Source organism: Prionailurus bengalensis, chromosome A3 (genome assembly GCF_016509475.1).
Source record: "Prionailurus bengalensis isolate Pbe53 chromosome A3, Fcat_Pben_1.1_paternal_pri, whole genome shotgun sequence".
NCBI lineage: Eukaryota > Metazoa > Chordata > Mammalia > Carnivora > Felidae > Prionailurus > Prionailurus bengalensis.
The window spans coordinates 79441835-79469767 of NC_057354.1; the positions used below are offsets into that span (position 1 = coordinate 79441835).

Genomic DNA, 27933 nt, shown 5'->3' on the forward strand with positions numbered 1-27933 from the left:
GGAACTTATAATCAAACTGAGGACATAAGGATACTGAAATAGGAGTCTATTCAACATATAGTTACCACAAAATTATATGATATGAAGTACAATGGGAACTGAATAAAAGGAACCAACATTATTGGCAAAACAACAATAGTAATATTCCCGGCATATGGGAGGCTTAATACTCCATGAGATTAGAGTAGCAGTCACACAAAACAACATCTTCCAATATGGAACAGAACTGACACATGCAAATTATTCAAAATTCAGAATACAAAAATGGCCAGGATTTATATTTCTAAAGACCTGGATTTATATTTTCATTGCTGGAGGTGAAGTATTAGTTGGCTGAAGAACAGAAGTGACAGAATTCTTCTAACTAAGAAAAACCAAGAATATTTTACTATGTGTAAGTTCTAAATATATACCCTACGTATGTATTACTACTTAAGGGAATACACGTTTGTACCCATTAGGATGGCTGTCAAAAAAAACAGAAAACACGTTTCAGCAAGGCGTGTGAAGAAACTGGCACCTTTGTGCATTGCTGGTAGGAATATAAAATGGCATGGCGACTATGGGAAAGCGGCAGGGTGATTCCTCAAAGAATTAAACACAGAATTCCCATATGATCCAGCAATTCCACTTCTGGTTATGTATAAAAAGAAGTGAAAGCAGCAACTCAAAAGGTATCTGGATACTCATGTTCATGGAAGTATTATAAAAGCCAAAAGATATAAGCAACCCAAAAGCATCTGACAGATGAATGGAAAAACAAAATGTGGCGTTTACACACTATGGAATATTGTTCAGACTTAAAAAATCAGGAAATTCTGATACATGCTACCACATGAAAACCTGAAGACACTATGCTAATAAGATTATATGATTCTACCTAAATGAGGTACCTAGGACAGTCAAATACATAGAGACAAGTAGTACAATAGAAGTTGCAAGGGGTTTGGGAGAAGGGAGAATGGGAAACAGTTTTAGTTGGGGGAAGTGAAAAAATAGCTGAAACTGATGGTGGTGAATACAAAGTGAATGTACTAACTATCACAGAACTGCATACTTATATATGGTCAACATGGTAAATTTTAGTGATGTATATTTTACCACAATTAAAATACATGTAAAGCTTTCTTTAATCTTTCTGTGAACATCAGATAAGGAAATGAAAACAATGTTTTCATGTAAACAATCAAGTGAACATTTGACTAGAGTAGTTTCCAAAGTCATGTCAAATTCTATTAAGAATTTTTCATATAGAGGGTGCTTGGGTGGCTCAGTCAGTTTAAGTGTCCAACTCCTGATTTCAGCTCAGGTCATGATCTCACAGTCTGAGACTGAGACCCACATCCACGGAGTCTGCCTAAGATTCTCTCTTCCTTTGCCCCTCCCCTGCGTGTGTGTGCATTTTCTTGCCCCTCCCCCCACCAAATTGTTTATGTAGAGAGAAGCCTAAGTTTATTTATTTTATTTAAAAAAATTTGTTTAACGTTTATTTATTTTTGAGAGAGAGAGAGACAGACACAGCATGAGCGGGGGAGGGGCAGAGGAAGAGAGGGAGACAGAGAATCTGAAACAGGCTCTACGCTCTGAGTTGTCATCACAGAGCCCAAAGCAGAGCTTGAACTGTGAATGGCGAAATCATGACCTGAGCTGAATGAAGTCAGACACCGAACTGACTGAGCCACGCAGGCGCCCCTAAGTTTAGTTTTTAACCAAAAACACCATTTACGAGACCTACTCCCAATTAGCACATCTGAACTTCCGAGTGTTATCTGGCGCTACGTATTAATTCCTGAAACTGCTAACAGCTAAACGGTGATCATTAATATGAAGAAGAGAAATCGCAAAGTATGGTCATGTTAACAGCTAGAAAAAAAAAAAAAAACAAAACACTGAAACTATGGGACCATGAAACTCTTTGATCATAGCTAGCTCTATAAAATTAAGCAGATGGGGCCACAAATTTTGTGACAAAAATTTCCATATGCTAAATGAGTCAGTTATTCAACTACTTCTAAGCATGATCAGTCTCAGATGATAATCTTAATAGCATTAATATAACTAAAGCTCCCCATCCCCTGCAAAAAAAAACCCACCTGACTATACTGTAACTTGGAGACTTTGAAGCTGAACTTAAACATATTAAGGATTTGGGGTGCCTGAGTGGATCAGTGGGTTGGGCTTCTGACTTCAGCTCAGGTCATGATCTCACGGTTTGTGGGTTCGAGCCCTGCATCAGTCTCTGTGCTGACAGCTCCCAGTCTGGAGCCTGCTTCAGATTTTGTGTCTCCCTCTCCTTGCCCTTCCCCCATTCAGACTCTTTCTCTCTCAAAAATAAAGATTAAAAAAAAATTAAAAAAAAAAAAAGTCCTTCCCATCAAAACACTACATAAATATTTTTAAAAAAAACATATTAAGGATTCAATGAAGGTACATAAAGAATTCCAATACTTTTTTAGGGAGGATAAATCAGGACATCAAGATGACATGATGAAGGAAAACAAAAAAGCAAGGACAGGCATAAAGTAAATTTGCCAAGAAATTATGTAAGTAATGCAGAAGGCAAACTAAAAAACAGTCCATGAAAAAGAATAAAAAGAATGAAAACCAGAAATAACAAGTTAAGAAAAATAACACGAAGCAGCGCTTACCCAAATAAACTAGGCCCACTGGCAAATTTACTTTGGAATAAAAATAAAAGAAATAAGTGATTCTGGTATATTCCCCTACTTTGTTTTAGGCTTTGCTTATTTTGTATGTGACGAAAATTTGTATTTATTTTTACTGAAAATATGTTCATTGTCTACATGGAGTATATATATTCTACAACTATGTTTCCCCTTGAGAAATAAAGAAATTATACTACTATGTTAGGAGTACTCTATTAAACTGTAAAAATAATTAAATACACAAGCTACCTAGCTATATAATCAAATATTGTCATTTAATTCATAAATTATTTTCTCAATGTTTTATTAAACTGAAATAATCAAGATTTCTTAACAAAATTTAAAACTTTTCTTTAATACTTTTAATTCTGAAAGTGAGGAAAAATGTACCTTTGCAGTGAAGACAGCCTGTCTGGCCTCAGGTATCATATAAAGTTGCTGAATAGTAGAAGCCAAGTAACAAGTAGCTCCGAGGTTAGTCAGGCCAACAAATCTACACTCAGCACGAACATCTTCATGAGGCCAGTAGTCCCATTTATAAGGTGCATGGGCTGCTGAACAAAAAGGGAGGAAAGGATCCCCCCGCCCCCCACCGAAACAAACTATTAAACATAATGTATTTTGCTTTTAATGATGGCCACTACTCTCTATCACTTTAGTTAATATACATAAAACATTATATATAACCTGAAACTAATGTAACACTGGGTTTCAACTATACTCAAATAAAAGAATAAGATACAAAATTAGTAAAAACAATTATAAAAACATTCATTCCCTAAAAATCCAAAAGAATGTTAAAATCTGATTTTACTTGGCACTATATTATTTAACCAAGAAATCCCTACGTATTTCAGATACCTACAAAAAGTCCTTTACACCTGTTTTTTAAAAATCAATGTTATTTTTTTAACATCTTAGAAACAACAGTTTATAAAGTTAAAGTGTGTTAACAGTGGATTCTTTAAGACATGCCCTTCAAAATCTCTTTTCCGCGTCCAAACGTTAGAAAGATTAAAAGGAAAAGAATGCTTACACTGCATGTGTTGTGCCATAACCCAGTTGTGTATTAGCCTGTAGTTTTCAACAGATCCCTTCACCATCTCTACTAACAAATCATAAGCAGCAGCTCTGGAAGAATGTGATTTGCACTTTGGCTGTTGTCTGTCTTTTAGACTAGGCAACAAGAACAGGAGATTGAAGATATCTCTTAAAAATTCCTGGAAAAAAGAGAAAGACCAAGTATATTATCTAAAATTACATTTCAATTATATTCCAAATATAATGAATAACTTACACACAGTGAACTAGACTACATGACAATCTACAATTTTCTAAAAGGCTGTTTAAAAACTTAGAGCAGCATCATATAAAAAGTTTCCCCAATGTTCATTTCTCTTAAAGAAAACAGAATGAGTAAGGATCACCTTTACTTTTCCTTCCTCTCAATACCTAATAGGCTCTTTCTTAGATTCCCATCTATAATGCTATTATTTTCCACTCCATTAAGTGACCAAAAGTTTTTGTTGAGGACTCATTATGTCCTATCTTGACTGCCTTTGCATTTCCTTCAGTTTCTCTGTATTTCACTCTAATAACAGTAACAGCACCAAAAGTAGCAACTTCTCCTAATGAGCAGTTATTGTGCCAGATACTACTCAAAGGCCCCCATACCAAAAACAGAGAAGACCAAAAACCTTGCTTGGAGTCACAGAGTTTAAAGACGCCAGAGTCAGGATTTCAGACACCAAGCTCTCACTTTCTATCCTAGTGAACTGAAGTGCAAGGTTTTATCATCCTAGACGTATTTTTCTCTAAATCTGATCTGCTTAAGAAAGGGTCAGGTCACCTTTCCAACCTGTTTTCCTAATTGGTTCTTTGCTACTTTACCAAAAAAGTTATTTCTCACACACCTCAAATACTACTATGGTACACTGTTCTGGGCTATAAAATGTCCTGGTGTACTGCGTAGAAAAGAGGTACTGTAGTTAACACTGACATTCTCCTAGTGTTAGAAAGGCTGGATTGTAAGGTGGCCCCTGGCTGTAATGTGAAAATTTGAATGGTGAATAGTTCCCTCCTCTGATATACAACTTTTCCTAAGTGATAAAAGTGGCTCACTGTGCCTTTTGTATTTGGTTTATACTGAATACCTGCTTTTCACCTGGGAGTCTAGAATTTCAGATACTGTGGTCGGTTACACAGGTACTATAAATGACAATCCCCACCACTTCACCCCACCTAAAACCCTGACTTGTAGGTTCAAGACAGCTTCCCCGGTAGACAAAACCTCTCACATGTTGTCACACTCATCGCTGGGGAAATTAAGCACATCCTGTGCAACTCCAAGAAGACAGGACTCTTGGAAATATGTAGCTGTTTTCCACCAGAGTTGCCCAATCCTGTCTTTTTCTGTCACTGATTTCATTTTGTATTATTTTGCTGTAATAAATATTAGCCATGAGTACAACCACATGCTGATTCCTTGGAGTGATTCCCTCAGCAAATCACTAAATCTGGTGGTGTCCTGGGAGCCTCTGAGACAGGCACCAAATAAAGGACAATCTGAAATATCTTCCCATTAATGATCTCACCTCTTCCATCTCACTATTGTCAAAGAAAGTACAAAGTCCTGTCTTTGCAAGGAAAAGTATGTCTGGCTAAGAAATATGGAATGTGGGGGCACCTGGGTGGCTCAGTTGGTTAATAATCCACCTTCAGCTCAAGTAATGATCTCACAGTTTGTGACTTGAGCCCCGCATCAGGCTTCACGCTGTCAGCATGGGATTCTCTCTCTCTCTCTCCCTCTTTCTGCCCCTCATTCACTCATGTCCTCTCAAAGAAAGAAAGAAAGAAAGAAAGAAAGAAAGAAAGAAAGAAAGAAAGAAAGAAAGAAAGAAATAAGAAATATGGAAAGTGACTAGGGTCTACTTCATACAGCTGACAGACTGATAAGACTGTATCTTGCCTATATTAGAATTCAGAGGTTAGAGGACTGTCTTTGAAACACAAGCTAACACAACTTCAACTGGAAAAACAGGCAAATTCACTCAAAAAGAAATGGAATTGGCTAATAACTAGTTTAAAATGAACTATCTTTGCTAATCAGTTTAAAGCCAGAAACTGAACGAGTATTAAATACCTACAGCTCCAAAGCTTTAATAAAATATATTTAAATCTTTTGATAAGATAAAAAATATTTTATCAGAAATATTAGGCTGGTAAAAGCATAATGAAATGAACACTATTTTTATTTTCCTTACTCTGAGTTTACTGGAAAAGCAGGTGTCTCTATGTGAAAAAGTAACCTATATATATGCCCATTTGATAAATAATGGTAAGACCATTTTGATATATTTCACAGAAAGAAGAACCTCAAATTGCTGAGAGAATACTAAAAATAGTTTCTGATAATAGATCACAGTGTGATTTTTAACATGTACTTCAGAAGAAATTCAAAGATTAAATAACATTGTTAAAATAAAATTTCCGGGGCGCCTAGGCGTCTTAGTTGGTAAAGCATACAACTCTTAATTCAGCTCAGGTAATGATCTTATGGTTTGTGAAATCAAGCTCCACATGGGTCTCTGTGCTGAGAGCATGGAGCATGCTTGGGATTCTCTCCCTGTCCCTCCCCCACTCAATCTATCAAAATAAAAAGTTAACATTTAAAAAAAAATGAATAAAAACCAAAACTTCCATTCTCACTGTAAACATATAAACAAGGCTTAAATTTCCATATGTAAATAAAGTTTCCCAGAATTTATGTTTATAAAAATATAAAGTAGGAGAATTAATGAATACACATTCTCCCTTATCAAATGATATCCACCTATAACTATATAAATTAATTTTAAAAGGCTCATTCTTGTTAACACAGTCATTTTCAATCAAATTTCATTAAAAAATTTTTTTAATGTTTATTGAATTTTGAGAGAGAGAGATAGAGCATGAGCAGGACAGGGGTAGAGACAGAGAGGGAGACACAGAATCTGAAAAAGGCTCCAAGTTCTGAGCTGTCAGCACAGAGCCCAACACAGGGCTCGAACTTGGGAAGAGGGAGATCATGACTTGAGCCTAAGTCAGATGCTCAACTGACTGAGCCACCCAGGTGCCCCTCAAATTTCATTTTAGTGTTTCATACTTCTTGGCAAAATCTGAGGTATATTTGGACTTGCCTATGGTTCTGCAGAAGAGTGCATGCCTCAGGTTGCGATTCTCGGCTACTCCCAAATAAACCCATTTTTGCTGATTTTAAAATAACTGGCAGGTTTAAAAAAAAATTTTTTTAACCTTTATTTATTTTTTGAGAGACAGACAGACAGACACACAGAAAGAGTGTGAGTGGGGGGGAGCAGAAAGAGAGGTAGACACAGAATCCAAAGCAGGCTCCAGGCTCTGAGCTGTTAGCAGAGCCTGACATGGGGCTGGAACCCATGAGCCATGAGATCATGACCTGAGCCAAAGCTGGATGGACACTTAACCGACAAGCACCCCTGGCAATTTTGTTTTTTAAGGCTAATATTATGTGGTGATCAGAAGTGGAATGCAAAGACCCCCGAACAACTCCGAGGCCAGTGAACAAAACATGCCAGTACCAACAGAGCCAAATGGGCTCACTGCTCCCCTTTGAAAATTCTACATATCCTGCTAGGATGACTTACACAGAGAGAACATCAGCTTTGCCACCCCACAAGTTCATGAGAAGGAAATCTCTAAAATCATGTAAAAGAACAACTATCCTAAAACAGCTTTAACCCAGATATAACAAAGAATACACTACGAATAAAAAGAGAAAGTTTCGGAGAAAAAATGAGATATCCTAAACCCATTCTGTTGTTACTAATCAAATTACAAAAGAGCCTTTATAAAAATATTTCAAGATAAAGTTGCTTCTATTTTTGAGACTGAAAAAAATTTTAAAAGAAAGTATGACAAAATTATTGCTATAGACCACCAACTATTTTTAATGTAGAAGATGAAGAACTTTTGACAGTTGATCAAGATACAAATTGCCTTCTATAAAATGTTACTAAAAACAATTTTTTACAAATAAAGTCTTATGTGCATATGAAAAAAAAAATATTTATGTTGCTCTGATTGCCCATGTCCAAATTAATGTAATGTTAATAATAATTAAACACAGAAAAAATTTAAGACAACACCATGAGGTCATAAGAAATAAATATTTTTTTCTATTTCAACAAAACCGCTGGAAATTAGAGTTGATGGGGATTAAGGTGTGCACTTGTGATGAGCACCGGCTAAAATAAGGAATTGTTGAATCACTGTATTGTACACCTGAAACTAATATAACATTGCATATTAACTGGAATTAAAATAAAAAACTAAGTAAAACAAACAAAAAAACATGAGTTGAAAAATCTATAAATTTTTTTTAAATTTAAAAATATGCACGGAAACACCTATGGTTTCTCAAAATTCTTCAAAGCTATGTGAGCAATACAAGTTTGAAGACCAATATTATAAAAAATGATCTCCTGTAGGGGCACCTTGGTGGCTCAGTCGGTTAAGCATCCAACTTCAATTCAGGTCATGATCTCACAATTTGTGAGTTCGAATCCCATGTCGGGCTCTGTGCTGACAGACTATCTGTGTCTCATTCTCTCTCTGCCCCTACCCCACTTGTGTTCTCTCTCTCTCTCAAAAATAAATAAATGTAAAGTAACAGTAATAATAATAATAAATAAATAATCTCCTGTGAACACAAAAGATGGACCATCTAGTTTTCCAAATTTACCTCTTATACTTCTTCAAACTCAAGCCAAACTGAACTTATAAATTTCCTGCACATATCTAGTGGTTTCCTATGACTTAGTTTTACTCATAGTCTTTTCTGGGACTTAAATGTTTCCTGCACTTTTCTACTTAAAAAATACTTTATCCTGTATTACAAAAGGTGTACCTTCTTCAATTTTCCTAATCATGTAAGTGCTATGTGATCTTTCATAACCCTGATGGTCTCTTTAATATTAAGCTCTTATTTTTTACCTGAGCAATTGCAAATATCCTGAGCAACCATTATTTGAGAAGGTACATACAAATTTTGAATTAGGCAGGTTTCTCAATAATTATCTCCTGAAAAAATGAACCACTGTCAGTTCTTAACAATCGGGACTCAGTCTTTTTTTTTTTTTTTCAATGTTTTTATATTTTATTTTTGAGAGAGACAGAGTATGAGCAGGGGAGTGGCAGACAGAGAGGGAGACACATAATCCGAAGCAGGCCCCAGGCTCTGAGCTGTCAGCAGAGAACCCAATGCGGGGCTCGAACTCATGAGCTATAATATATGACCTGAGCCGAAGTCAGATGCTCACCTGACTGAGCCACCCAGGCACCACCACAAGGACTGAGTCTTAACCATCAATCTATTCAATATATATATTTGTTGCTAGATACTATGCAATGTAGTAGAGATAAGAATAGGGTTTATATTTTTAAAGGGGAATTAGAAAAATTGAGGAAGAGGGCATAAAGACTAAGGAAAAGAAGTAGCAGTAGTGGTGATAGTGGTGACCAAGACCGTATTTAGCCTGCATAGCCTAAAATACTTACTAAAAGGCTCTTTACACAAAATGTTAACTGATTCCTGAACAAAAGTAAATTGTCAATGAAATTTTTAAAGAATTCTTAATCAATAAAGCAAAATTGTTAAAGTAGAAAAGGTATTTTAAATATCTAGGAGAAAATGAAAACTTTTCTTAATATTACACCAAACCATGGGAATGCAAGCTGGTGCAGCCACTCTGGGAACAGTATGCAGGTTCCTCAAAAAACTAAAAATAGAACTACCCTACGACCCAGCAATTGCACTACTAGGCATTTATCCAAGGGATACAGGTGTGCTGTTTCGAAGGGACACACGCACCCCAATGTTTATAGCAGCACTAGCAACAATAGCCAAAGTTCGGAAAGAGCCCAAATGTCCATCAATGGATGAATGGATAAAGAAGAGGTGGTATATACACGTATATATATACGTGTATATACTATATATATACACGTATATATACACAGTATATATACGTGTATATACTATATATATGCGTGTATACATGTACATACGTATACGTGTATACACGTATATATACATACATATACATACGTGTATACACGTATACGTGTATATACGTACATACACGTGTATATATGTACATACGTGTATATACGTATATACACGTATATATATATACATACGTGTGTGTGTGTGTGTGTGTGTGTATATAAAATGGAGCATTACTCGGCAATCAAAAAGAATGAAATCTTGCCATTTTCAACTACGTGGACGGAACTGGAGAATATTATGCTAAGTGAAATTAGAGAAAGACAAAAACCATATGCTTCACTCATGTGAGGACTTTAAGAGACAAAACAGAAGAACATAAGGAGGGAAACAAAAATAATATAAAAACAGGGAGGGGGACAAAACAGAAGAGACTCATAAATATGGAGAACAAACTGAGGGTTACTGGAGGGATTGTGGGAGGGGGGATGGGCTAAATGGGTAAGGGGCACTAAGGAATCTACTCCTGAAATCATTGTTGCACTATATGCTAACTAACTTGGATGTAAATTTAAAAAAATAAAAAATAAAATTAAAAAAAATATATTATACCAAACCAACCACCTTAAACACCTCTCCACTTCCATATCTGACATCTCAAATTTAACATGTCCAAAATGGACCTCCTGATTTTGAACCCACACTTCTCCCCTAAAACCATCTATCCTGAGATTTCCCTTTCTTATTAAATGGAATTACCATTCACTTAGTTTCTGAGGCTTAAAATTGTAAAGTCATTCTTAATTTCTCTCTCTCCCACCTCACAATCCTATCCAAATTTAAGTCTGTGAGCTCTACCTTCAATAAACATCCCAAATCCAACCACTTTTCACCATCAACCCTCTTCAGAACCACTCCAAACTTTCTAACTAGATCCCCAACATATTTGCCGCACTCCTAGTTTTCTACATGGAGTCTAGATCCCAGAAAAGATAATACAAAATAATGGCTTTCAAAACATGCATAGAAGCTCAACCTTACTCATAATCACAACTAAAAAACCCAAGAGAATATTTTTCACCTATCAGTCTGGCAGAAGTGAAATATTTGATATTATAGTGGGTTGGCAGGAATGTGAGGAAATGGGCATTCATCCACAAACAGTGTAGGTGGGACCATAAATTGGCTCAGCATCCACTGAAAGCAACATGGTTATATTGACCAAAATCATAAAGGGACATACCCTATGAACCAGCAATTCTACTTCCAAATTTTTTTCTTAAAGATTTCCTAAGTGGAAGATGTTTATACACCTTCACTGCAATATCACTTATAAGAGCATAAGACCATTTTCATCACTAGGAAGATACTGTGTGGGTGTACACACACACACACACACACACACACACACACACACACAAGAATATTATGCAGTTGTTAAAAAGAATGAATTAACTGTATACAGTATATACTGATACAGAGAATCTCTAAGGTAGGTGAAAAAAGCAAACTATAGAGCCACGTGTTTAGGATTTTAAAATCTACAGACAGTAGTGCATAATGGTCAGAAGCTCGGCCAAGTGAAGAGTATGAGTGGCCTCAGTGAGACAAGTTGCTTAAACTGGCTATGCCTTAATTTCGTAATTTGTCCACATGGGGTCTACTAACAAAGGGCTCAAAACTTTGCCTAAGATTATTATTTAAATCAACAAAAGAAAGAAAGAAAAAATAAGCAGTCTTTTAAAAATATGGGTAAGAAAAACAAGAATTCTGGAAAAGACAGAAAAAGAATTTTTAATTCTTTTTAATATTTGCAAAGTACAAAGTTTTACAAATGAGAAGAAAAATGACAAAGGATACACAATGATTATGAACAGAAAAATTCACAAGTTAACACAAATACACAATACATAGCATACATGCAAAGACACTCATCTTCAATAGTAATCAAAAACATAAAACTAAAGCAACGAGACTGCCACATGTAAGGAATGTGGGGATATCTGAGAAACAGAGATATTAGGAACATTCTAATACAGTGCAGCTGGAAGAATATACGGAAGGAACCTGTTGTAAACTAAGGTATTACAATTAAAATGAATCAAATTTACTTTTAAGAATATGAGTATAGAGGTGCCTGGGTGGCTCAGTCGGTTAACTGTCCAACTTTGGCTCAGGTCATGATCTTGCAGTTTGTGAGTTTGAGCCCAGCGTCAGTTCAGAGCCTGGAGACTGCTTCACCTTCTGTATCCCCCTCCCTCACCTATTCATGTTCAAGGAAGGAAGGAAGGAAGGAAAGAAGGAAGGAAGGAAGGAAGGAAGGAAGGAAGGAAGGAAGGAAGGAAGGAAGGAAGAATGAAAGAGAACCTAAGTATAGGAGGGGTACCTGGGTGGCTCAGTTAAGCATCCAACTCTTGATTTTGGCTCAGGTCATGATCTCACGGTTCATGAGTTTGAGCCCCTTATTAGGCTCTGCACTGACAGCATGGAGTCTGCTTGGGATTCTCTGTCCCTCTCTTTCTGCCCCCCCCCCCCCCCAACTCATGCGGTCTCTCGCTCTCTCAAAAATAAACATTAGGGGCGCCTGGGTGGCGCAGTCGGTTAAGCGTCCGACTTCAGCCAGGTCACGATCTCGCACTCCGTGAGTTCGAGCCCCGCGTCAGGCTCTGGGCTGATGGCTCAGAGCCTGGAGCCTGTTTCCGATTCTGTGTCTGCCTCTCTCTCTGCCCCTCCCCCGTTCATGCTCTGTCTCTCTCTATCCCAAAAATAAATAAATGTTCAAAAAAAAATTTTTTTTTAAATAAACATTAAAAAAAGTGAGTATAGGGGTGCCTGGGTGGTTTAGTCAGTTGAACGGCCAACTTTGGCTCAGGTCACGATCTCACAGTTCATGAGTTCGAGCCCCGCACTGGGTTCTGTGCTGACAGCTCAGAGCCTGGAGTTTCCTTCAAATTCTGTGTCTCTCGCTCTCTGCCCCTCCCCTGCTTGTTGTCTCTCTCTCTCTCAAACATAAATAAACATTTAAAAAAATTTTCTTAAATGAGTATATAATGGGACAGGTATGCAAAGATGTTGTTCCCTGCAGTTGCAGTTTATTTTTTACAACCAGTAACATAAATGTCAGTAATATATTATTTTCTTCTTTATGTATTCAATCTTTTAAATGTATTTTTTAACACATTCACTTTTTTAAGTGAAGAAAGAAGATCACAGAATGGTATTTTTGTAATATAAATTATTTGAGTATTTAATATATCCATGGAAACTCCTAGAAGCCATCCATCAGCTGAGCATCATGGCAAATCAAACTACATGGGGATCTTCTTTTGAACTATCTAAACATGTTTTCTTTCTTTACAATGATTTTCATGTTATAATATGTTATCAGAAAAATCAATATATTTACACTTTGGAATAAAAATGACATACTGGTTTATGTAACAGAATACTTCAATCAGAAAAACTAAATCAAATTATTCCCAGTGAGTTTTAAGGCAAAATTTAAAAATTAGGACCTAAAAGAAAGAGTACAAGAAGGGGCTTTGCTGAATAGGGGAAGTACCACAGATTTATCACCAGAATCCCTTACACCATCCCCATGAGGACTATCTTCCATCGTGGTTATTCCTATGTTTCTTACCACAGTTAGTAACCTCAAGAAAACAACCATCCAAACCAAAACTAACTCCCTTAATGCAGACAATGACAAACGTGCTAATGGCAAAGTAAATAACTTAATCTGAAGAGTAATTAGACATTTATAGACATAGAATCATTATGCATGATCTAGTATTCAATAGATTTTATGTCAAATGCACTTTTAAAACACGAAACTAATAAAACAGATACTCTATAATGACCACTTATTAATTCCACTGTGCAAATTATTAATTCAAAATATTCAATCCTACAGAAACTGTACCACTGAAGTAGGGGTTGCCTTTCTTTCTTTAAATTTTTTTTTTTAACGTTTATTTATTTTTGAGACAGAGAGAGACAGAGCATGAACGGGGGAGGGGCAGAGAGAGAGAGAGAGAGAGAGACACAGAATCGGAAGCAGGCTCCAGGCTCTGAGCTATCAGCCCAGAGCCCGACGTGGGGCTCAAACTCACGGACTGTGAGATCGTGACCTGAGCCGAGGTCGGACGCTCAACCAACTGAGCCACCCAGGCGCCAGGGGTTGCCTTTCTATGTACAAGTCACAGGAATTAAAATTTGTTTCTGCATTCTAAATTTAAGCCTAAGATTTATATTTCTAGGGTTCATTTTATTCAATGTTCACTTTTCCTACCAGCAATAAAGTTCTAGCAACATTTATGTTTGCATGTTTAAGATAATTTTAACATATCCACATACAACCCAACAACAAAAAAGGTTTCAATCATATTTCATATAGACATTTGATGTCTTAATACGTACCTGTCCTTCTCTTGAAAATTTAAAGGGTGGTTTGTGTTTAATAACACTTGTTGCAAGCCTTAAGAGTCCTGTAAGCCCATCATCTTCTATATTACCATCTTGATGATCAAGGATTTCCCTGCTACACAAAAAAGAACACACGCAAAGCAAGATAGTTCACATAATTATGTCCTTTGTATCTTTTTTCAACAATATAACTGTCAATTTCACATTTAAATTTACCTTCGGATACAGTCAGCCAAATGTCGTGCCAAAGCATCTAAGTCGAGGAGTGTGGTCTTAATACAAAGAGAAAATACAAAATTCAAATACATATATATTTTTTCTGTTTAGTAGCCAGAGATTACTAAAACAAAACACATCCTTTCCTTGTAAGAAGAATTTAGTCTCCCAAATTCACGAATATACCATTTAAATTATAAATAATACAGTTATTCTTTACCTGTACATGATGTCAATTAATAAAATTAAAGTTGTAGGGGTGCCTGGGTGGCTCAGTCAGTTAAGTGTCCGACTCTTGGTTTTGGCTCAGGTCATATCTCACAGTTTAAGCCCACAACGAGCTCCACACTGACACTATGGAGCCTGCTTAGGTTTCTTTCTCTCCCCCTCTGTTCCTGCCCCTCCTCCGCTGTTTATCTTACATCAATATTTTATGAATACTCAAGTAAATTAAAACACATTCAATTTTTAAAAATTATTTCTCAAATAAAAAGTAGAATACTTTAAGAATTCAACGTACACTGCTCCTTAAAAGAAGTGCAAACACTACGGGATTTTTTAAAATGTAAAGTATATGAAAGGCACTGGGATTAAAACACATTTTTAAAAATTTTTTAATTTTTAAGTAATCTTTACACCCAAGGTGGGGCTCAAATCTAACAGCCCCAAGATAAAGAGTTGAATGCTCTGCTAACTGAGCCAGCCAGGTGCGCAAATTAAAACACATTTTTTAAAAAGAGGGAAAATGTTTCCTAAATACCTAAATGTATCTTCTCATTTTGTTAGATGCATTTTTGCTTACTAAATTTATGAAGGAGAAAAAACAAAAGTCTTAGGCGGCAAGTTTGTCTTTGAAGTTAATTTGTTTTAACCATCTCAAAATATTTTAGTCTAAGAAAATTAGATGAGTAAACTGATAGTTTACCTTAAATTCTATCTGAATTGCAATTTTATTTTACATATTCAAAACTCCAAATCCACATGCTATTACAGAAACCTGTATATTTACATTTAAAGTCTGAACTTCACATTCCAAGTAAGATTTTACATCTACAAATCCTACTCAGAAGAAAGGAAATTACTTCTAGGTACCAGATGAAGACACTTCAACAAAGGTCAAAGTAAAAAGAACAAAGGAATTACAGCAGAACAAAACAGTACAACTACAGTAAAATAATTACGGCATTTTCAACTCTTATAAAATGATAAAAATGCCCTTAAAAAAAGGACCTATATAAAGTCATATGCATACATGTGTATAATCCATCTCTATTAGCAAGTTAATGCATAATTTTCTGAACATACCTGACTAGCATCCTTTATATGTATATTGTCAACTAATTTGCACAACAACCAAAAATACTCTTTACATCCAGGTTTTAACATTGGTTCTTCTTCATAATCATCTATCTGTTAAAAAAAATTAAAACTCTGTGAAAACACTTTAAAAGGGGGAATAATTTAAAATTACAATACATCTAAGAAACTACAGACCTTACAAAAAAAATTAAATCCCTGTAAAAGCAGTATTCAAAATTTAATAAAGTATGGAGAGAACACTTCTAGTTCCTGTAAAATTAGAATAACTATGTCCATAAATAAACGAGAACTTTCAGAAAAATATTACCCTCAAATTTCTTATAACCTGTGATGAATTAAGAATTCAATGAAAATGTATCAACAAAAGAAACCTACAGAATATGAGTATATATAAACCTACGCAAATGCAGTGGTCTTTTACAGTTTTGAAACCTAAAACATAAAAAACATTTTACATATCTCACATACTTAATGACAAGTAAATATGGAGGGGAAAAATGTAAATCCTACAATGAATCATACTTCTGAAATTAGTAAAATTTACTTAATGAGCTCTGAATTTATTACGTGGTAGAAGAATTTTTTACGAAGCTAGGATATATACTGGAACAATAAAGAAAACTGAAAATTTAGAATATCATAATGATAGAATACTGCAAAAATCTGTGTTAGTAAATAAGAAAGTTTCATTTATCATGTTTTTATCATTTTATTTATTTATTTATTTATTTATTTATTTATTTATTTATGTTTATTATTTGAGAAAGAGACAGAGAGTAAGCAGGGGAGGGGCAGAGAGAGAGGGAAACAAAGAATCAGAAGGAGGCTCCAGGCTCTGAGCTGCCAGCACAGAGCCCAATGCAGGGCTCAAACCCACAAACCGCGAGATCATGACCTGAGCCAAAGTCAGCCGCCCAACCGACTGAGCCACCCAGGCGCCCCTTTATCATTCAATTTATTAACACAAGGTCCAAAACACAGTAAGAACAAATGCTATTTCCAAAACAGAATACCCATGAGAGATTCCACAGAGCTGAAATTAAAGCATACAAATTCCATTCCTAGGTGTAATGTGTCACTCAATATGTCCACAATGCTGCCACTTTAAGAACTTTATGACTATCCTCTTGGTAAAAACTACATACAGTGAACAAGTACTCAAAATTACTCCAAGTATATAATACAGTGATTAAAAGTTGACACAAAGAAAACTGCAGAAATGGAAACAGCTACTAAACACAGTAAAACTTACCCTGATAGGTTTGAGCGCTTGAGCATCAGGAAGAAATTTCAACAATGTTGAAGCAGCCAATAGCAGAAAGGACCGATTGATTGAGTCTCCTCCATCCAGCCCTGACAGAGATAACTTATAAAGACCATTGCAAGACTCATGACGGACAGCAGTCTAAATGAAAAAGAAAGTTCCAAAGACAGTATGAATTAAGTATTTAAAAGTTAATCTTTAAATATGTCAGCAGAAATAACATGTTAGATGGCTTCTTTAGTAATATATTTTTAAATGCAATATTCTGATGACATACTCACACACATAAATACCAAATAAAGTACCCCAAAGTATACAGTAATATGTAGAAACATGTTAGAAATTCCCAAATATGGTCATGATAAAAACAAACAAACATAATAACAACAAATACAAAAGGGACTAAGGAAAGGATATTCATAATAATTTATTTACAAAACTAAATAAAAAGAGAAAATATTTCAGAACAAGAAGCAATTTAGAAAGTACTTAACCAGAACATTTTACAGTTTCTAAGGGACTTGCCCAAATGTCACAATCATTACCTGGGACACAGCCAGAACAAGAATATGCATTTAACTCAGAGCTAAAGGTATTAAGACGAAGTGACCTAAAATAATATGACTACTGTGGTTAAGTGTTTTATCAAGAATATGTTTCTACCATTTCACTTAGGAATATGGTATAAGCAACATCGAGATATGGTTAGTGAAAATTATACTGACCCGAGTGTTGACATCAAAATCAAAATATATTTGAGTAATTTTTATTATCTCTTGTATCTAAGGATACACTCTAATTAAACAGAAAAGGAAAAAAAACTTCTCTAAAATATAAATTACCAAAATAAACACTCGAGTCCTTCCCAGAAAAAGATTTTCAAAATTCTAAAGCAAAATAATGTTTTATTTCAGAAAAAAGACAAATATGAATGTTACAGACTATCTAACATTCACATTTACGTGTATATAGTTAAAACATAATGAATCTCAAAGTATTTAATAAGTATATTCCAGTTAATGGAACATATTTACGAAATCAAGTCCATTTGTTTCCATTAGCTCTTTTTTTTATTATTAATGCTAATAATATCAAATAATATGAAGAGTAATAGTTCTAATCTTCAATCCTTATCTTACCTCAGGAATAAGGAGAGTCAATTTCTTTAACCAATCTTGTAAATGGTCACTATCAGCAAGGCTAGATTTCACTAATGAACAGCAATGTGCCCAACTCACCAAGAGCCACATTGAATAATGTGAAACTAAAGAGAAATTAGAAAAAAATATGATGATAAGGATTTGCACTGTAAAGAAAACACAATGTTCATTATTAAACATTATCTAGTTATGCAAATCTTTATCTATTAAAAACTACTTTTGTAGAATCCTTACCTTCATGCCTAGACCTGTGATCAGACTGAGCTTTCAAAACTCTGTAAAGTAAAAAAAAAAATCCACCACCACCAATTAAATTCAGCAATAAAATAAAAATGACTCACTTTATTACCACATATCCTTTCAAGTTATACAATGTACTCCCCCAAAAGAATAAATTTTAAGAAAAATATCTATTTTTCCTATAGTCTTTATCTTTTAAAGAAACACTGGTAAAAAATTATTACAGACCACTCCATATGATTGTTCAGATTTAATGAACAATATCTGAGTGAATACAGTATTGATTGAAATAAGTGAACCCTCAGGAAATACTCAGGATTTAGTTACTAAAAAAACGTATATTACAAAGAGAAAAGTTATAATGGTTTCGATTGCAAACTTCAGACTTCCAATTTTAAAAATAAAATCATACACTGACATATAATGCCCTTCCTTTAGTACTGTTAATGCCAATTTCTATCAGAAATGGTGAAAAGCAAATTATTAAAAAGTAGAGAAAACTAACTTAATTCTGTATTATTTTAGAACCATTTTTCTCCATACATTTAGTTACTTCAGTAGAAATGTGTTACTACAATTTAAAGTATTAAAAACTTTCATTGTAACAAAACCAATAAATGGGGATTATTTGTCTTATAAATAAATAGTTTAGAAAAGAAAAAGCACTGATCTCTAGCATCCTCACTTTGTTATAATTAACAAAGTACCTTTCAAACTCTCAAAAAGAAAGTAGAAAGTACTAAGATACAACTTATATATCATATATTTGTCTGTATTTCATGTTTAGTTATTATCATATTGGCATAATCAACTTTACCAAAAGCAACCTACCCATCTTTTAAATATATAGCATAAGAAGATTTTTGATAACACAGGCAAAATATTTGCTCTAACTGCCTTAATTAATACAAACCTACCACCATATGAACTCAAAACGGGGGGCCTATGAAAAGATAACGGTGCATGAACAGGCACTGAGAAAAAACAAGGATGAGGAGCGGGGTTCACATTACAAAGACTGTAGTAAGTTAAGAATGGAACTGGTAGAATGAAAACAAGAATTGCCACAGAGAGAACCAGCTTGAATAGCAGCAGGTGGTAGCAAACCTGCATGTTTATTTTTTCTCATGTGAGGCTAACAAAGTCATGTGAACATTTCTTAATTCTCAAGAAATAAAACCAAATTAAAGCAGTTACTGAATTGCCTTGTTACCTCAATGTATTGTGGTATGTTGGAAGAGTGAGGTAGAGTGTGGGTTAGTGAGGACACAGAGGAAGAGTTAAGAATTATTTAAGTGAAGAGTATTGGTGGTTAGGGTATAAAATTTATCTGATCATACAATCAAAGGTATGTTATAGTAATCTCTTCATTTCTACACGTTGTCCATTCCTAAGTTTTATAAACAATGAGACAAGGTATCTGGTACTAAAAATACATTCTTGAGCAAGATCAGATATAGTTCATATAGAACTCGGTGTCTAGTGGAGGTAGATATTGATTAAGTAATGAATGTGAATTCAACTGAGACAGAGACCCAAAAAACAGGGTAAATTATAAAAGAAATATTCATGCTATTTATATGCAACCACTGCCTATGAAGGTGACTTTTAAAAGCATCTAAAAACAGCTATCAGCTATTAGCCATGAATAAGGTCAAGCAATTTCAAACGTGTTTACATTAGCTTTATAAATCATTTGAGTATGATGGCAAACTTCAGCCCAACATAAATACCTACACAATATTTAGAAATTAATTTCACAACTTTAACTTATGTGATTATTAAAGGCATACAGTCAGGTACCCATGTATCAGTCAGCAATTACCACAGTTGAATTTCTGCATTAAAATTTTGTACATTATTTTCAAAAAAAGAAATCTCCACTGTAGCCCAAATTAAATGGGATATCACCTGGCTAAACTATATTCATATACACGTATTTCCAGCTCTGTCCACCAAGGCCTAGAAACAAGGAGTCCTCAGTAGCAATGAGTATACCAAGAACCCATATTTTGTTCCTCCCCAACAGGAACTACAGCTTCTTAAAGAAATGGCTGATTCCAGGACTAAGGTAGAGAAATTACATGCCTTGAGGATCTTACAGTGACAGGAAAAATAAAAAAGGACTCCTTCCTTCCACCCCAAATAATAGGGATATGTCAAAATGACCCATGAACAAGCTTGAGGCGGCCAACTCAGGCATAATTTGAGTAAAGTGAATAGTAATAGTAATGAACTGTAACAAATCGAATGAAAAATAATCCATTAATTCAAACTGATATGAAGTAAAAGGAAGAAGAGAAAACTCTTCTTCAAAACAGAATGTCAATGAATAAGCATAAAAGGAATGGTTGTAAGGCAGAAAATCACTAGTTTACAAACATTTACTAATAACTGAATTAGGCAAAAATCATCTCTGCTGAAAATGAATGAAAGTTTTATGAGGAGCAGTTTCCCACGGTTATTTTTCATTAGAAAAAATCAGAAACCTTACTGTAAAGAAACCTGCAGGAAACAAAATAAACTAGTAAAAATTAATATCATTAATAATGGGACAAACTGACATCACCAGTTATGTATTGAGAAAGACACTTTACTTACAGAGTACTCCTGCTAAAAATGTATATACTCCTGCTAAAAATGTATATAATCTGAATTTAATCATGAAGAACAATCAGGAAAACCTAAATTGAAAGATGCTTTATAAAGCAACTGGCCTGCACTACTCAGAAATGTCAGTATCATGAGAGGCTAACGAAGTATCCCTGGGTAAAAGGAAATGGAAGAAATACAACCAAATGCAGTACATGATTCTAGACCAGGGGGGGAAAAAACACTATAAAGAATATTAATGGGACAATTTGAGTGTGAACTATATATTAAATAACACTATCATAACCATGTTAAACTTGCTATATTTGAGTGTTTACTCAATGTCCTGGTATCAAAGGATTATGGGTAAAGGTAAATGGTCATGATATCTGAACCTTACTCTCACAAAATTCAGGACAATATATAAATAAATATGTGCACAAAGACACACACAAACACACACAAACACACACAAACACACACACACACACACACACAGAAAATGAACGTTTGTGATTATGCAATAAAAACTGACAAAATGTTGACAATACACAAATGAAGATGAACAGTAGAAAAGTTAGGATGCCCTAACAGTTTTTCTGCTCACTTAAATGTTTTCAACATGAAATTTTAAAGCACTCCATTCTTACCACAAATACATACATAAATTATGTAAAAACTTCATACCTAGGAGCCAGATTATCATATGTATAAGTAACAGACATAAGTCGCTGAATCAAACTGGTTCCTTGGACAAGAACAAGAAATACCTTCAAAACAAAAACATTACAAAAAAATCTTTAAATATGCTAAAACACAAAAATGCATTTTTAACCCAAAACTCCAAATTTGATTTTTATCTATGACAAAGAAAATCATACAGTAAAAATATCAATATTAGAAAATCAGAATTTTGCGACCAAACTTAAGAACAGCAACTTAAAAAAAATGAAAATTTAGAAATACAGAGGCCAAACTATTTTAGTATTATTATTATTATTATTATTATTATTTTACAAAACTATTCTTTGTATTTGACCCACAAATTCTTTACATGTCACCCACATGGGTGAAAAAAATATATTACACATGTCGGTGGTTTATTGGGGTGGTGAAGGAGAATTATACATTTTTTAATTTTGAAATAAGCAAGTAAGGCCAAGCAGCAACAGAGATCTCAACCATCCTGAAACAGAGAAAAAGATGAATACAGGGCATAGATTCTAGATTAAAAATCCTGAGGATCAATATTCAGTTTGCAAACTTTCAAGCTGCATGATTCTAATAAACTACTTAATTTTTAGGTATTAGTTCTTCTATATAATGGGAATTCTATATAACGTTCTATAGAGTTCTATATAATGGTAGAAAATAATTTGCTAATTTATATAAATAAAGAATTACTGACTCCCTTCTGCAGATCGAAACCCTTCTGGGCACTTATGTTATAAGCATTGTTCCCATCCTGGAGGTTTGAATCCACTGCAGCAGATAACATAGAAAGCACTGTAACACAAGGAATACAATGTGCCACATGAGCAAAAAAAGAGAGCAGCAACTAAACCTGTCCCTGGTGAAATCAGAACAGCTTTAAGGAAAGCGGTCTAGGCTGGAATTTGAAAGTTCAACTTGAAATCTGAACGTTCTGAAAAGCTTTTTAAGGATAACAAATGAAATAATGCATGACAGTAAATTATGAAAAAATTAGTGTTCTTCCTCACTATCTATAGAATATCAAAACTGGCTAACTTTGTCTCTAGAATTAATATAACAGATTTCTGTTCCCAAATAGCTTAATACACTAAGTTCTGATTATGATAAACCAATGGAAAAAAATATTTAGTAAGCACCTTTTCTAAACTATAGAAGTATGTACACAGAAAAAAATCATTACTATTAATGGTAGTCACCTACGACTAGGAGGATAGGTTCACCTATATATTCCGAATTATTGTCATTAAGCATGTACTTGCATACACTTTTTAAAAAACAATATTTTTAAATTCCTTATGTATGTAGTTTATATCTATACTATTTATATTTATTATTAAAATCTCAAGAGGATGGGGCGCCTGGGTGGCTCAGTCGTTTAAGTGTCTGACTTCGGCTCAGGTCATTATCTCGTGGTTCACGAGTTCGAGCCCTGCGTCGGGCTCTGTGCTGACAGCTCGGAGCCTGGAGCCTGCTTCCGATTCTGTGTCTCCCTCTCTCCCTGACCCTCCCCCCATTCATGCTCTGTCTCTGTCTCAAAAGTAAATAAACATTAAAAAAAAAAAAACACATTAAAAAAAAATCTCAAGAGGAAACCACTAATCAAGGTCAAAGCTGTGAAGTTATTTAATGAGTTAATGGAAAAGGGAGCTTTCAAATTATAACTTGGAAAGATTATTCTGGAAAAAAAATTAACTGAAACATTATAGCAATGCAAGGTTAAAGTAAGTAATTGGCAATAAGCAACACTGGAAAACACATTCAGATTACACTGTAGTCTCCATAGTCTATTTTAATTGTATTAGCTGTAAATGATTTGGAATACTAACAAAATCATCTGGCCCCTTTAATCTCCAAAATCCCAAAAGGGAAATATGCTTCAGGTTTCAATTTTCACCAGTAGTTTCCAACCTATGTTCACTACAGAACCTATTTCTCTAATCAGAAACAACTCACAATTCTAGAGTTTTTAGGGGCAGCTATGAGGTAAGATGCTGTTCTCAAAAGGTTACAAATGAGGAAGAGAGCTCACTAAAAACCTGTCTTCATCTGTCCCCATTTCCTAATTCAGGGATGGAACAATTCGAACGGCAAATATTTGATCACATGAACAAAAGAATCCACAGCCAGAAAGAATTCTAATTATACTTGTGGATGTCATCCTGGTTATGGTGCCATTTTCATTCAGCTCTAAATATACCATTCTATCAACTTGCTTTGTGATGTCAGGGCTGGTACATCATAAACTAAATTCCTCTTTTGCCAGCTGGTTTCTATGAGGTTCCATTAACCTGGGACACTAGAGAGATTACTTCCTTGCTTGTTCTGTCAGCACTGAAACATAAGTATTTAACCCATTTGATTTCAGAAGCAGTAGCAGAACCCCTTCCTCAGAGGCCTAAACTGCAGGCCAACAAGATCCTTATAACCTCCTCATTTCTGATAACCCCAAACCTTTTCCATATGCTTCTCAAACCCTAGAGGTGGTGAATGGTTACTCCTTTGAGTTACCTCAACATTTTCCTTTTATATATTTAGTCCTCCAATACATACACGTAAAAACAATTATTTACTTTAAATCACCTCTGTTCAAACACCTATTGGGGCTTATTTCCCTAAATGGACCCTGACAAATTTAGTATATAAATTACTGTGTAAATGACTAACTAACTAACTACAGTTGGAGTACAGCAGAATGACATTCATTCCTGAAATTTGGATAATAAACTGAAAAACATTACTATTTCATAATTACTACTAAATTTAAAATGAAGGTATCACTTCAGCAGTTACATCATATTGTAGTAGTCTGGGATCATATTCCTTATGCATTACCATATTCTTAACTTTATAAAACACAAATAGAATTCATTACTATAATCTAATGGGAACTTCTGTACTTTACCTCTGTTAATCTTGGTATATGAAGACCCTTGGCATGATCACCAGCAGCCTTTCTTGATTTACCAGGCCAAGTTCTTTTCCTATGGCTTTCTGCTATACCAGACCAGGCAAAGACATCGTGATAAGCTAAATCCAAATCAGATGGATCTATTGCAAACTGGCATATTAACTTCAGCAAGCAAGCAAGACAGTCTAGCTGCCACTGTGGAAAAGAAGAAAATGTCATTTCCCTATTTTGGTTAATTTAATATGGCCACTATATAACCTGAAATTGAAAGCTAGAAAATAAAATTAAGAGATGAAGTACTGTTGTTTTTCCATGCAAATGACATATACTCCAATATTCTGGAGCCAAAGCAATTCCCCAAAATTGTAAAAAACAACAGAAGATTTTGCACTTTACATAAGGAGATTTAAAATAAAAATATTTTTGGTAAAATATTTCATATGAAAATTAATTTCTGATTTAAAGTTCTACTTTAGAATTTTAAAAACACCTCCTGTGAGTAAATTAGTATCATTTATGTGCAAGATGAAAGTTTCAGAGTGCTCACATCAACAGTTATTTTCCATTCTTCCTAATCCAACTTCCAAATTGTATAGCTATACCAATATTCCAGGTAATGCAGCAATACTACATTAGATTTTCAAGAAAGTTATCAAGAAATTTCAGTAAGAATAGTCTTTTTAACAAATGATCCTAGAAAACTGAATAGTCATACTGAAAAAAGTAAATGAAACAAACCCTCAACTTCACTCTACATATAAAAAAATTAACTCAGGGGCGCCTGGGTGGCGCAGTCGGTTAAGCGTCCGACTTCAGCCAGGTCATGATCTCGCGGTCCGGGAGTTCGAGCCCCGCGTCAGGCTCTGGGCTGATGGCTCAGAGCCTGGAGCCTGTTTCTGATTCTGTGTCTCCCTCTCTCTCTGCCCCTCCCCCGTTCATGCTCTGTCTCTCTCTGTCCCAAAAATAAATAAACGTTGAAAAAAAAATTAAAAAAAAAATTAACTCAAAATGCATCACAGAAATAAATGCAAATAGTACTTATAGTAGAAAAAAAAAGGGGAACATACTTGCGGTCTTGGAGCAGAGATTTCTAAATAAGATATCAATTTTGTTAAAATTAAAAACCTCTCTGCTTAAAAGACACTGTCAAAATAAAGAAAAAAGCAAGCCACAGATTGAATACAAATATTCCCATACATACATGTAGTGGAAAAACTTGTCCAAATTAATTAAGGAAAAAAAAAAAAAGTCTTACAACTCTTTGCTAAGGTGGAAAGGAAAAGGAAAAGGAAAGGAAGAACAACAACAAAAAAGTCCACGATATGAACAGACACTTCATGAAAGGAAAAAAAAAAAATCATGGTCTTAAAAAGTATGAAAGTTAAGAGATTCAGTGAAAGAAGTACTAATGAAGGAAATTTATAAACACTTACATTAAAAGAAAAAGATCTCAAATCAAGAATCTAACTTTCCAACTTAAGAACTAGAAAAACTAAACGCAAAGCTAGAATAAGGAAATAATACACAGCAGAGGTAAATAAAACAATAGAAAGACGATAACAAAAAAAATCAATGTAAATAAAAGTTTATTCTTTGAAAAAAGGAAAACCTTTAGCCAGAACTAAAAAAAGAGTGAAATTTGTAAAATCAGACATAAAAGTGGGAATTTTTCTACCAATTCTACAGAAAGAAAGGATTGTAAGAGTATTATAGATAATTGTAAGCCAAAAAGCCACATAACCTACATGAAATGGACAAATTCCTAGAAACGCAAAACCTGCCAAGACTCAATCTTGAAGAAAGAGAAAATCTGAATAGATATATAACTAGTAATGAGATTGAATCAGTATATAAAAATCTCCCAATAAAGAAAGCCTTAGACCTGATAACTTCATTAGTAAATTCTACTAAACATTTAAAGATGAATACCAATCCTTCTCAAATTCTCTAAGAACAGAGCATTCCCAACCCACTCTATGAAGCCAGCACAAGCCTGGTATCAATGAAAGAAAAAGTCACTACAAAAAAAATTACAGACCAAGATCCCTGAGGATTAATGATGCAAAAATTCTTGAAAAAACGTTAGCAAACAGAATTTAGCAACACAATAAAAGGATTGTACATGACCAAGTAGGATCTGTTCTTGGAATGCAAGGATGGCTCAACATACAAGAATCAATCAATACTCCACAACAAAATGAAGAAAAAAGACCACCTGATCATTTCAATTGATTACATGCAGAAAAAGCACATGAAGTAATTCAACACTCTTTCATGATAAAAACACTCAACAAAATAGAAAGAGGGTAAGCACTGGACTCCTGAACTCAGCTCAGGTCATGATTCCAGGGCCATGGGACTGATGGCTATCTCGGGCTCCAAGCTGAGAATGGAGTCTGCTTAAGACTCTCTCTTTCTCAGCCCCACCCTCCACCACTGCTCACGCAGTGAGCAGGCAAAAACTCTAAAATTGAAAAGAGAAAGAAAGAAAGAAAGAAAGAAAGAAAGAAAGAAAGAAAGAAAGAAAGAAAGAAAGAAAAGAGAGGAAGGAAGGAAGGAAGGAAGGAAGGAAGGAAGGAAGGAAGGAAGGAAGGAAAACAAACTACCTGAGCATAAATAAAAGCCACATATGAAAAACCCACAGTGAAAATCATATTAAATTGTGAAAGACTAAAAGCTTCTCCACTAAGATGAGGAATACCGGCTTTTCTCACTTCTATTCAGCATAGTAGGGGAAGTTTTGGCCTGAACACTCAGGCAAGAAAAGAAACAAAAGGCATCTAAGTTAGAAAGGAAAATTATCCATTTGTAGAGGATATATAGAAAACCTTAAAGATGCCAAAGAATAGCTCTTAAGATAAATGAATTCAGCAAAGTACAGGATACAAAGCCAACACACAAAATTCACTTCCATAGGTGAACAATGAGCAATATGAAAAGGAAATTACAAAAATAATTCAATTCACAATAGCATCAAAAGAATAAAATACTTAGGAATTAACCAAGAATATGAAAGTCTTCTACAATGAAAATTATAAAACAATGCTGAAAAAAATTAAAAACAATACATGAAAACACATCACATGTCCATGGATTGGAAGACTTATTATTACTCAAAACAATTTGTAACAAAATATGACATTTTTTGCAGAGGAAAAAAAAAAAAAAACAACCCACGCTAAAATTCAAAGGGAATCTCACGGGACTCCAATGCCAATACAATCTTAAAAGAAAAGAACAAAACTAGAGGACTGACACTTCCTGATTTCAAAACTTACTACAGACCTACCGTAATCAACATGATGCGGTATTGGCATCAGACACATATGCAAATTAATGGAAAAGGGGCACCTGGGTGGCTCAGTTGGTTAAGTGCCCAACTCTTGATTACAGCTCAGGTCATG

The 27933-nt window shown here is 34.6% G+C and overlaps 1 protein-coding gene across 9 annotated transcripts in view; it reads right to left on the reverse strand.

Annotated features, from left to right (window-relative positions):
* Positions 1–27933, reverse strand: part of USP34 (ubiquitin specific peptidase 34) — a 251154-nt gene that overhangs the window by 58522 nt on the left and 164699 nt on the right. For 5 of the 9 annotated variants that reach the window (XM_043603460.1, XM_043603458.1, XM_043603462.1 and 2 more), the window contains 10 exons: positions 24524–24724; positions 21595–21677; positions 18310–18350; positions 18055–18179; positions 16904–17056; positions 15637–15741; positions 14332–14387; positions 14110–14230; positions 3703–3886; positions 3057–3220 (listed from right to left, as the gene is read on the reverse strand). In XM_043603460.1, the coding sequence (XP_043459395.1) occupies positions 3057–3220; positions 3703–3886; positions 14110–14230; positions 14332–14387; positions 15637–15741; positions 16904–17056; positions 18055–18179; positions 18310–18350; positions 21595–21677; positions 24524–24724 (1233 nt within the window). The remainder of the gene's footprint in view (positions 1–3056; positions 3221–3702; positions 3887–14109; positions 14231–14331; positions 14388–15636; positions 15742–16903; positions 17057–18054; positions 18180–18309; positions 18351–21594; positions 21678–24523; positions 24725–27933) is intronic. The other 4 variants (XM_043603461.1, XM_043603463.1, XM_043603465.1 and 1 more) reach the window with 1 other exon arrangement.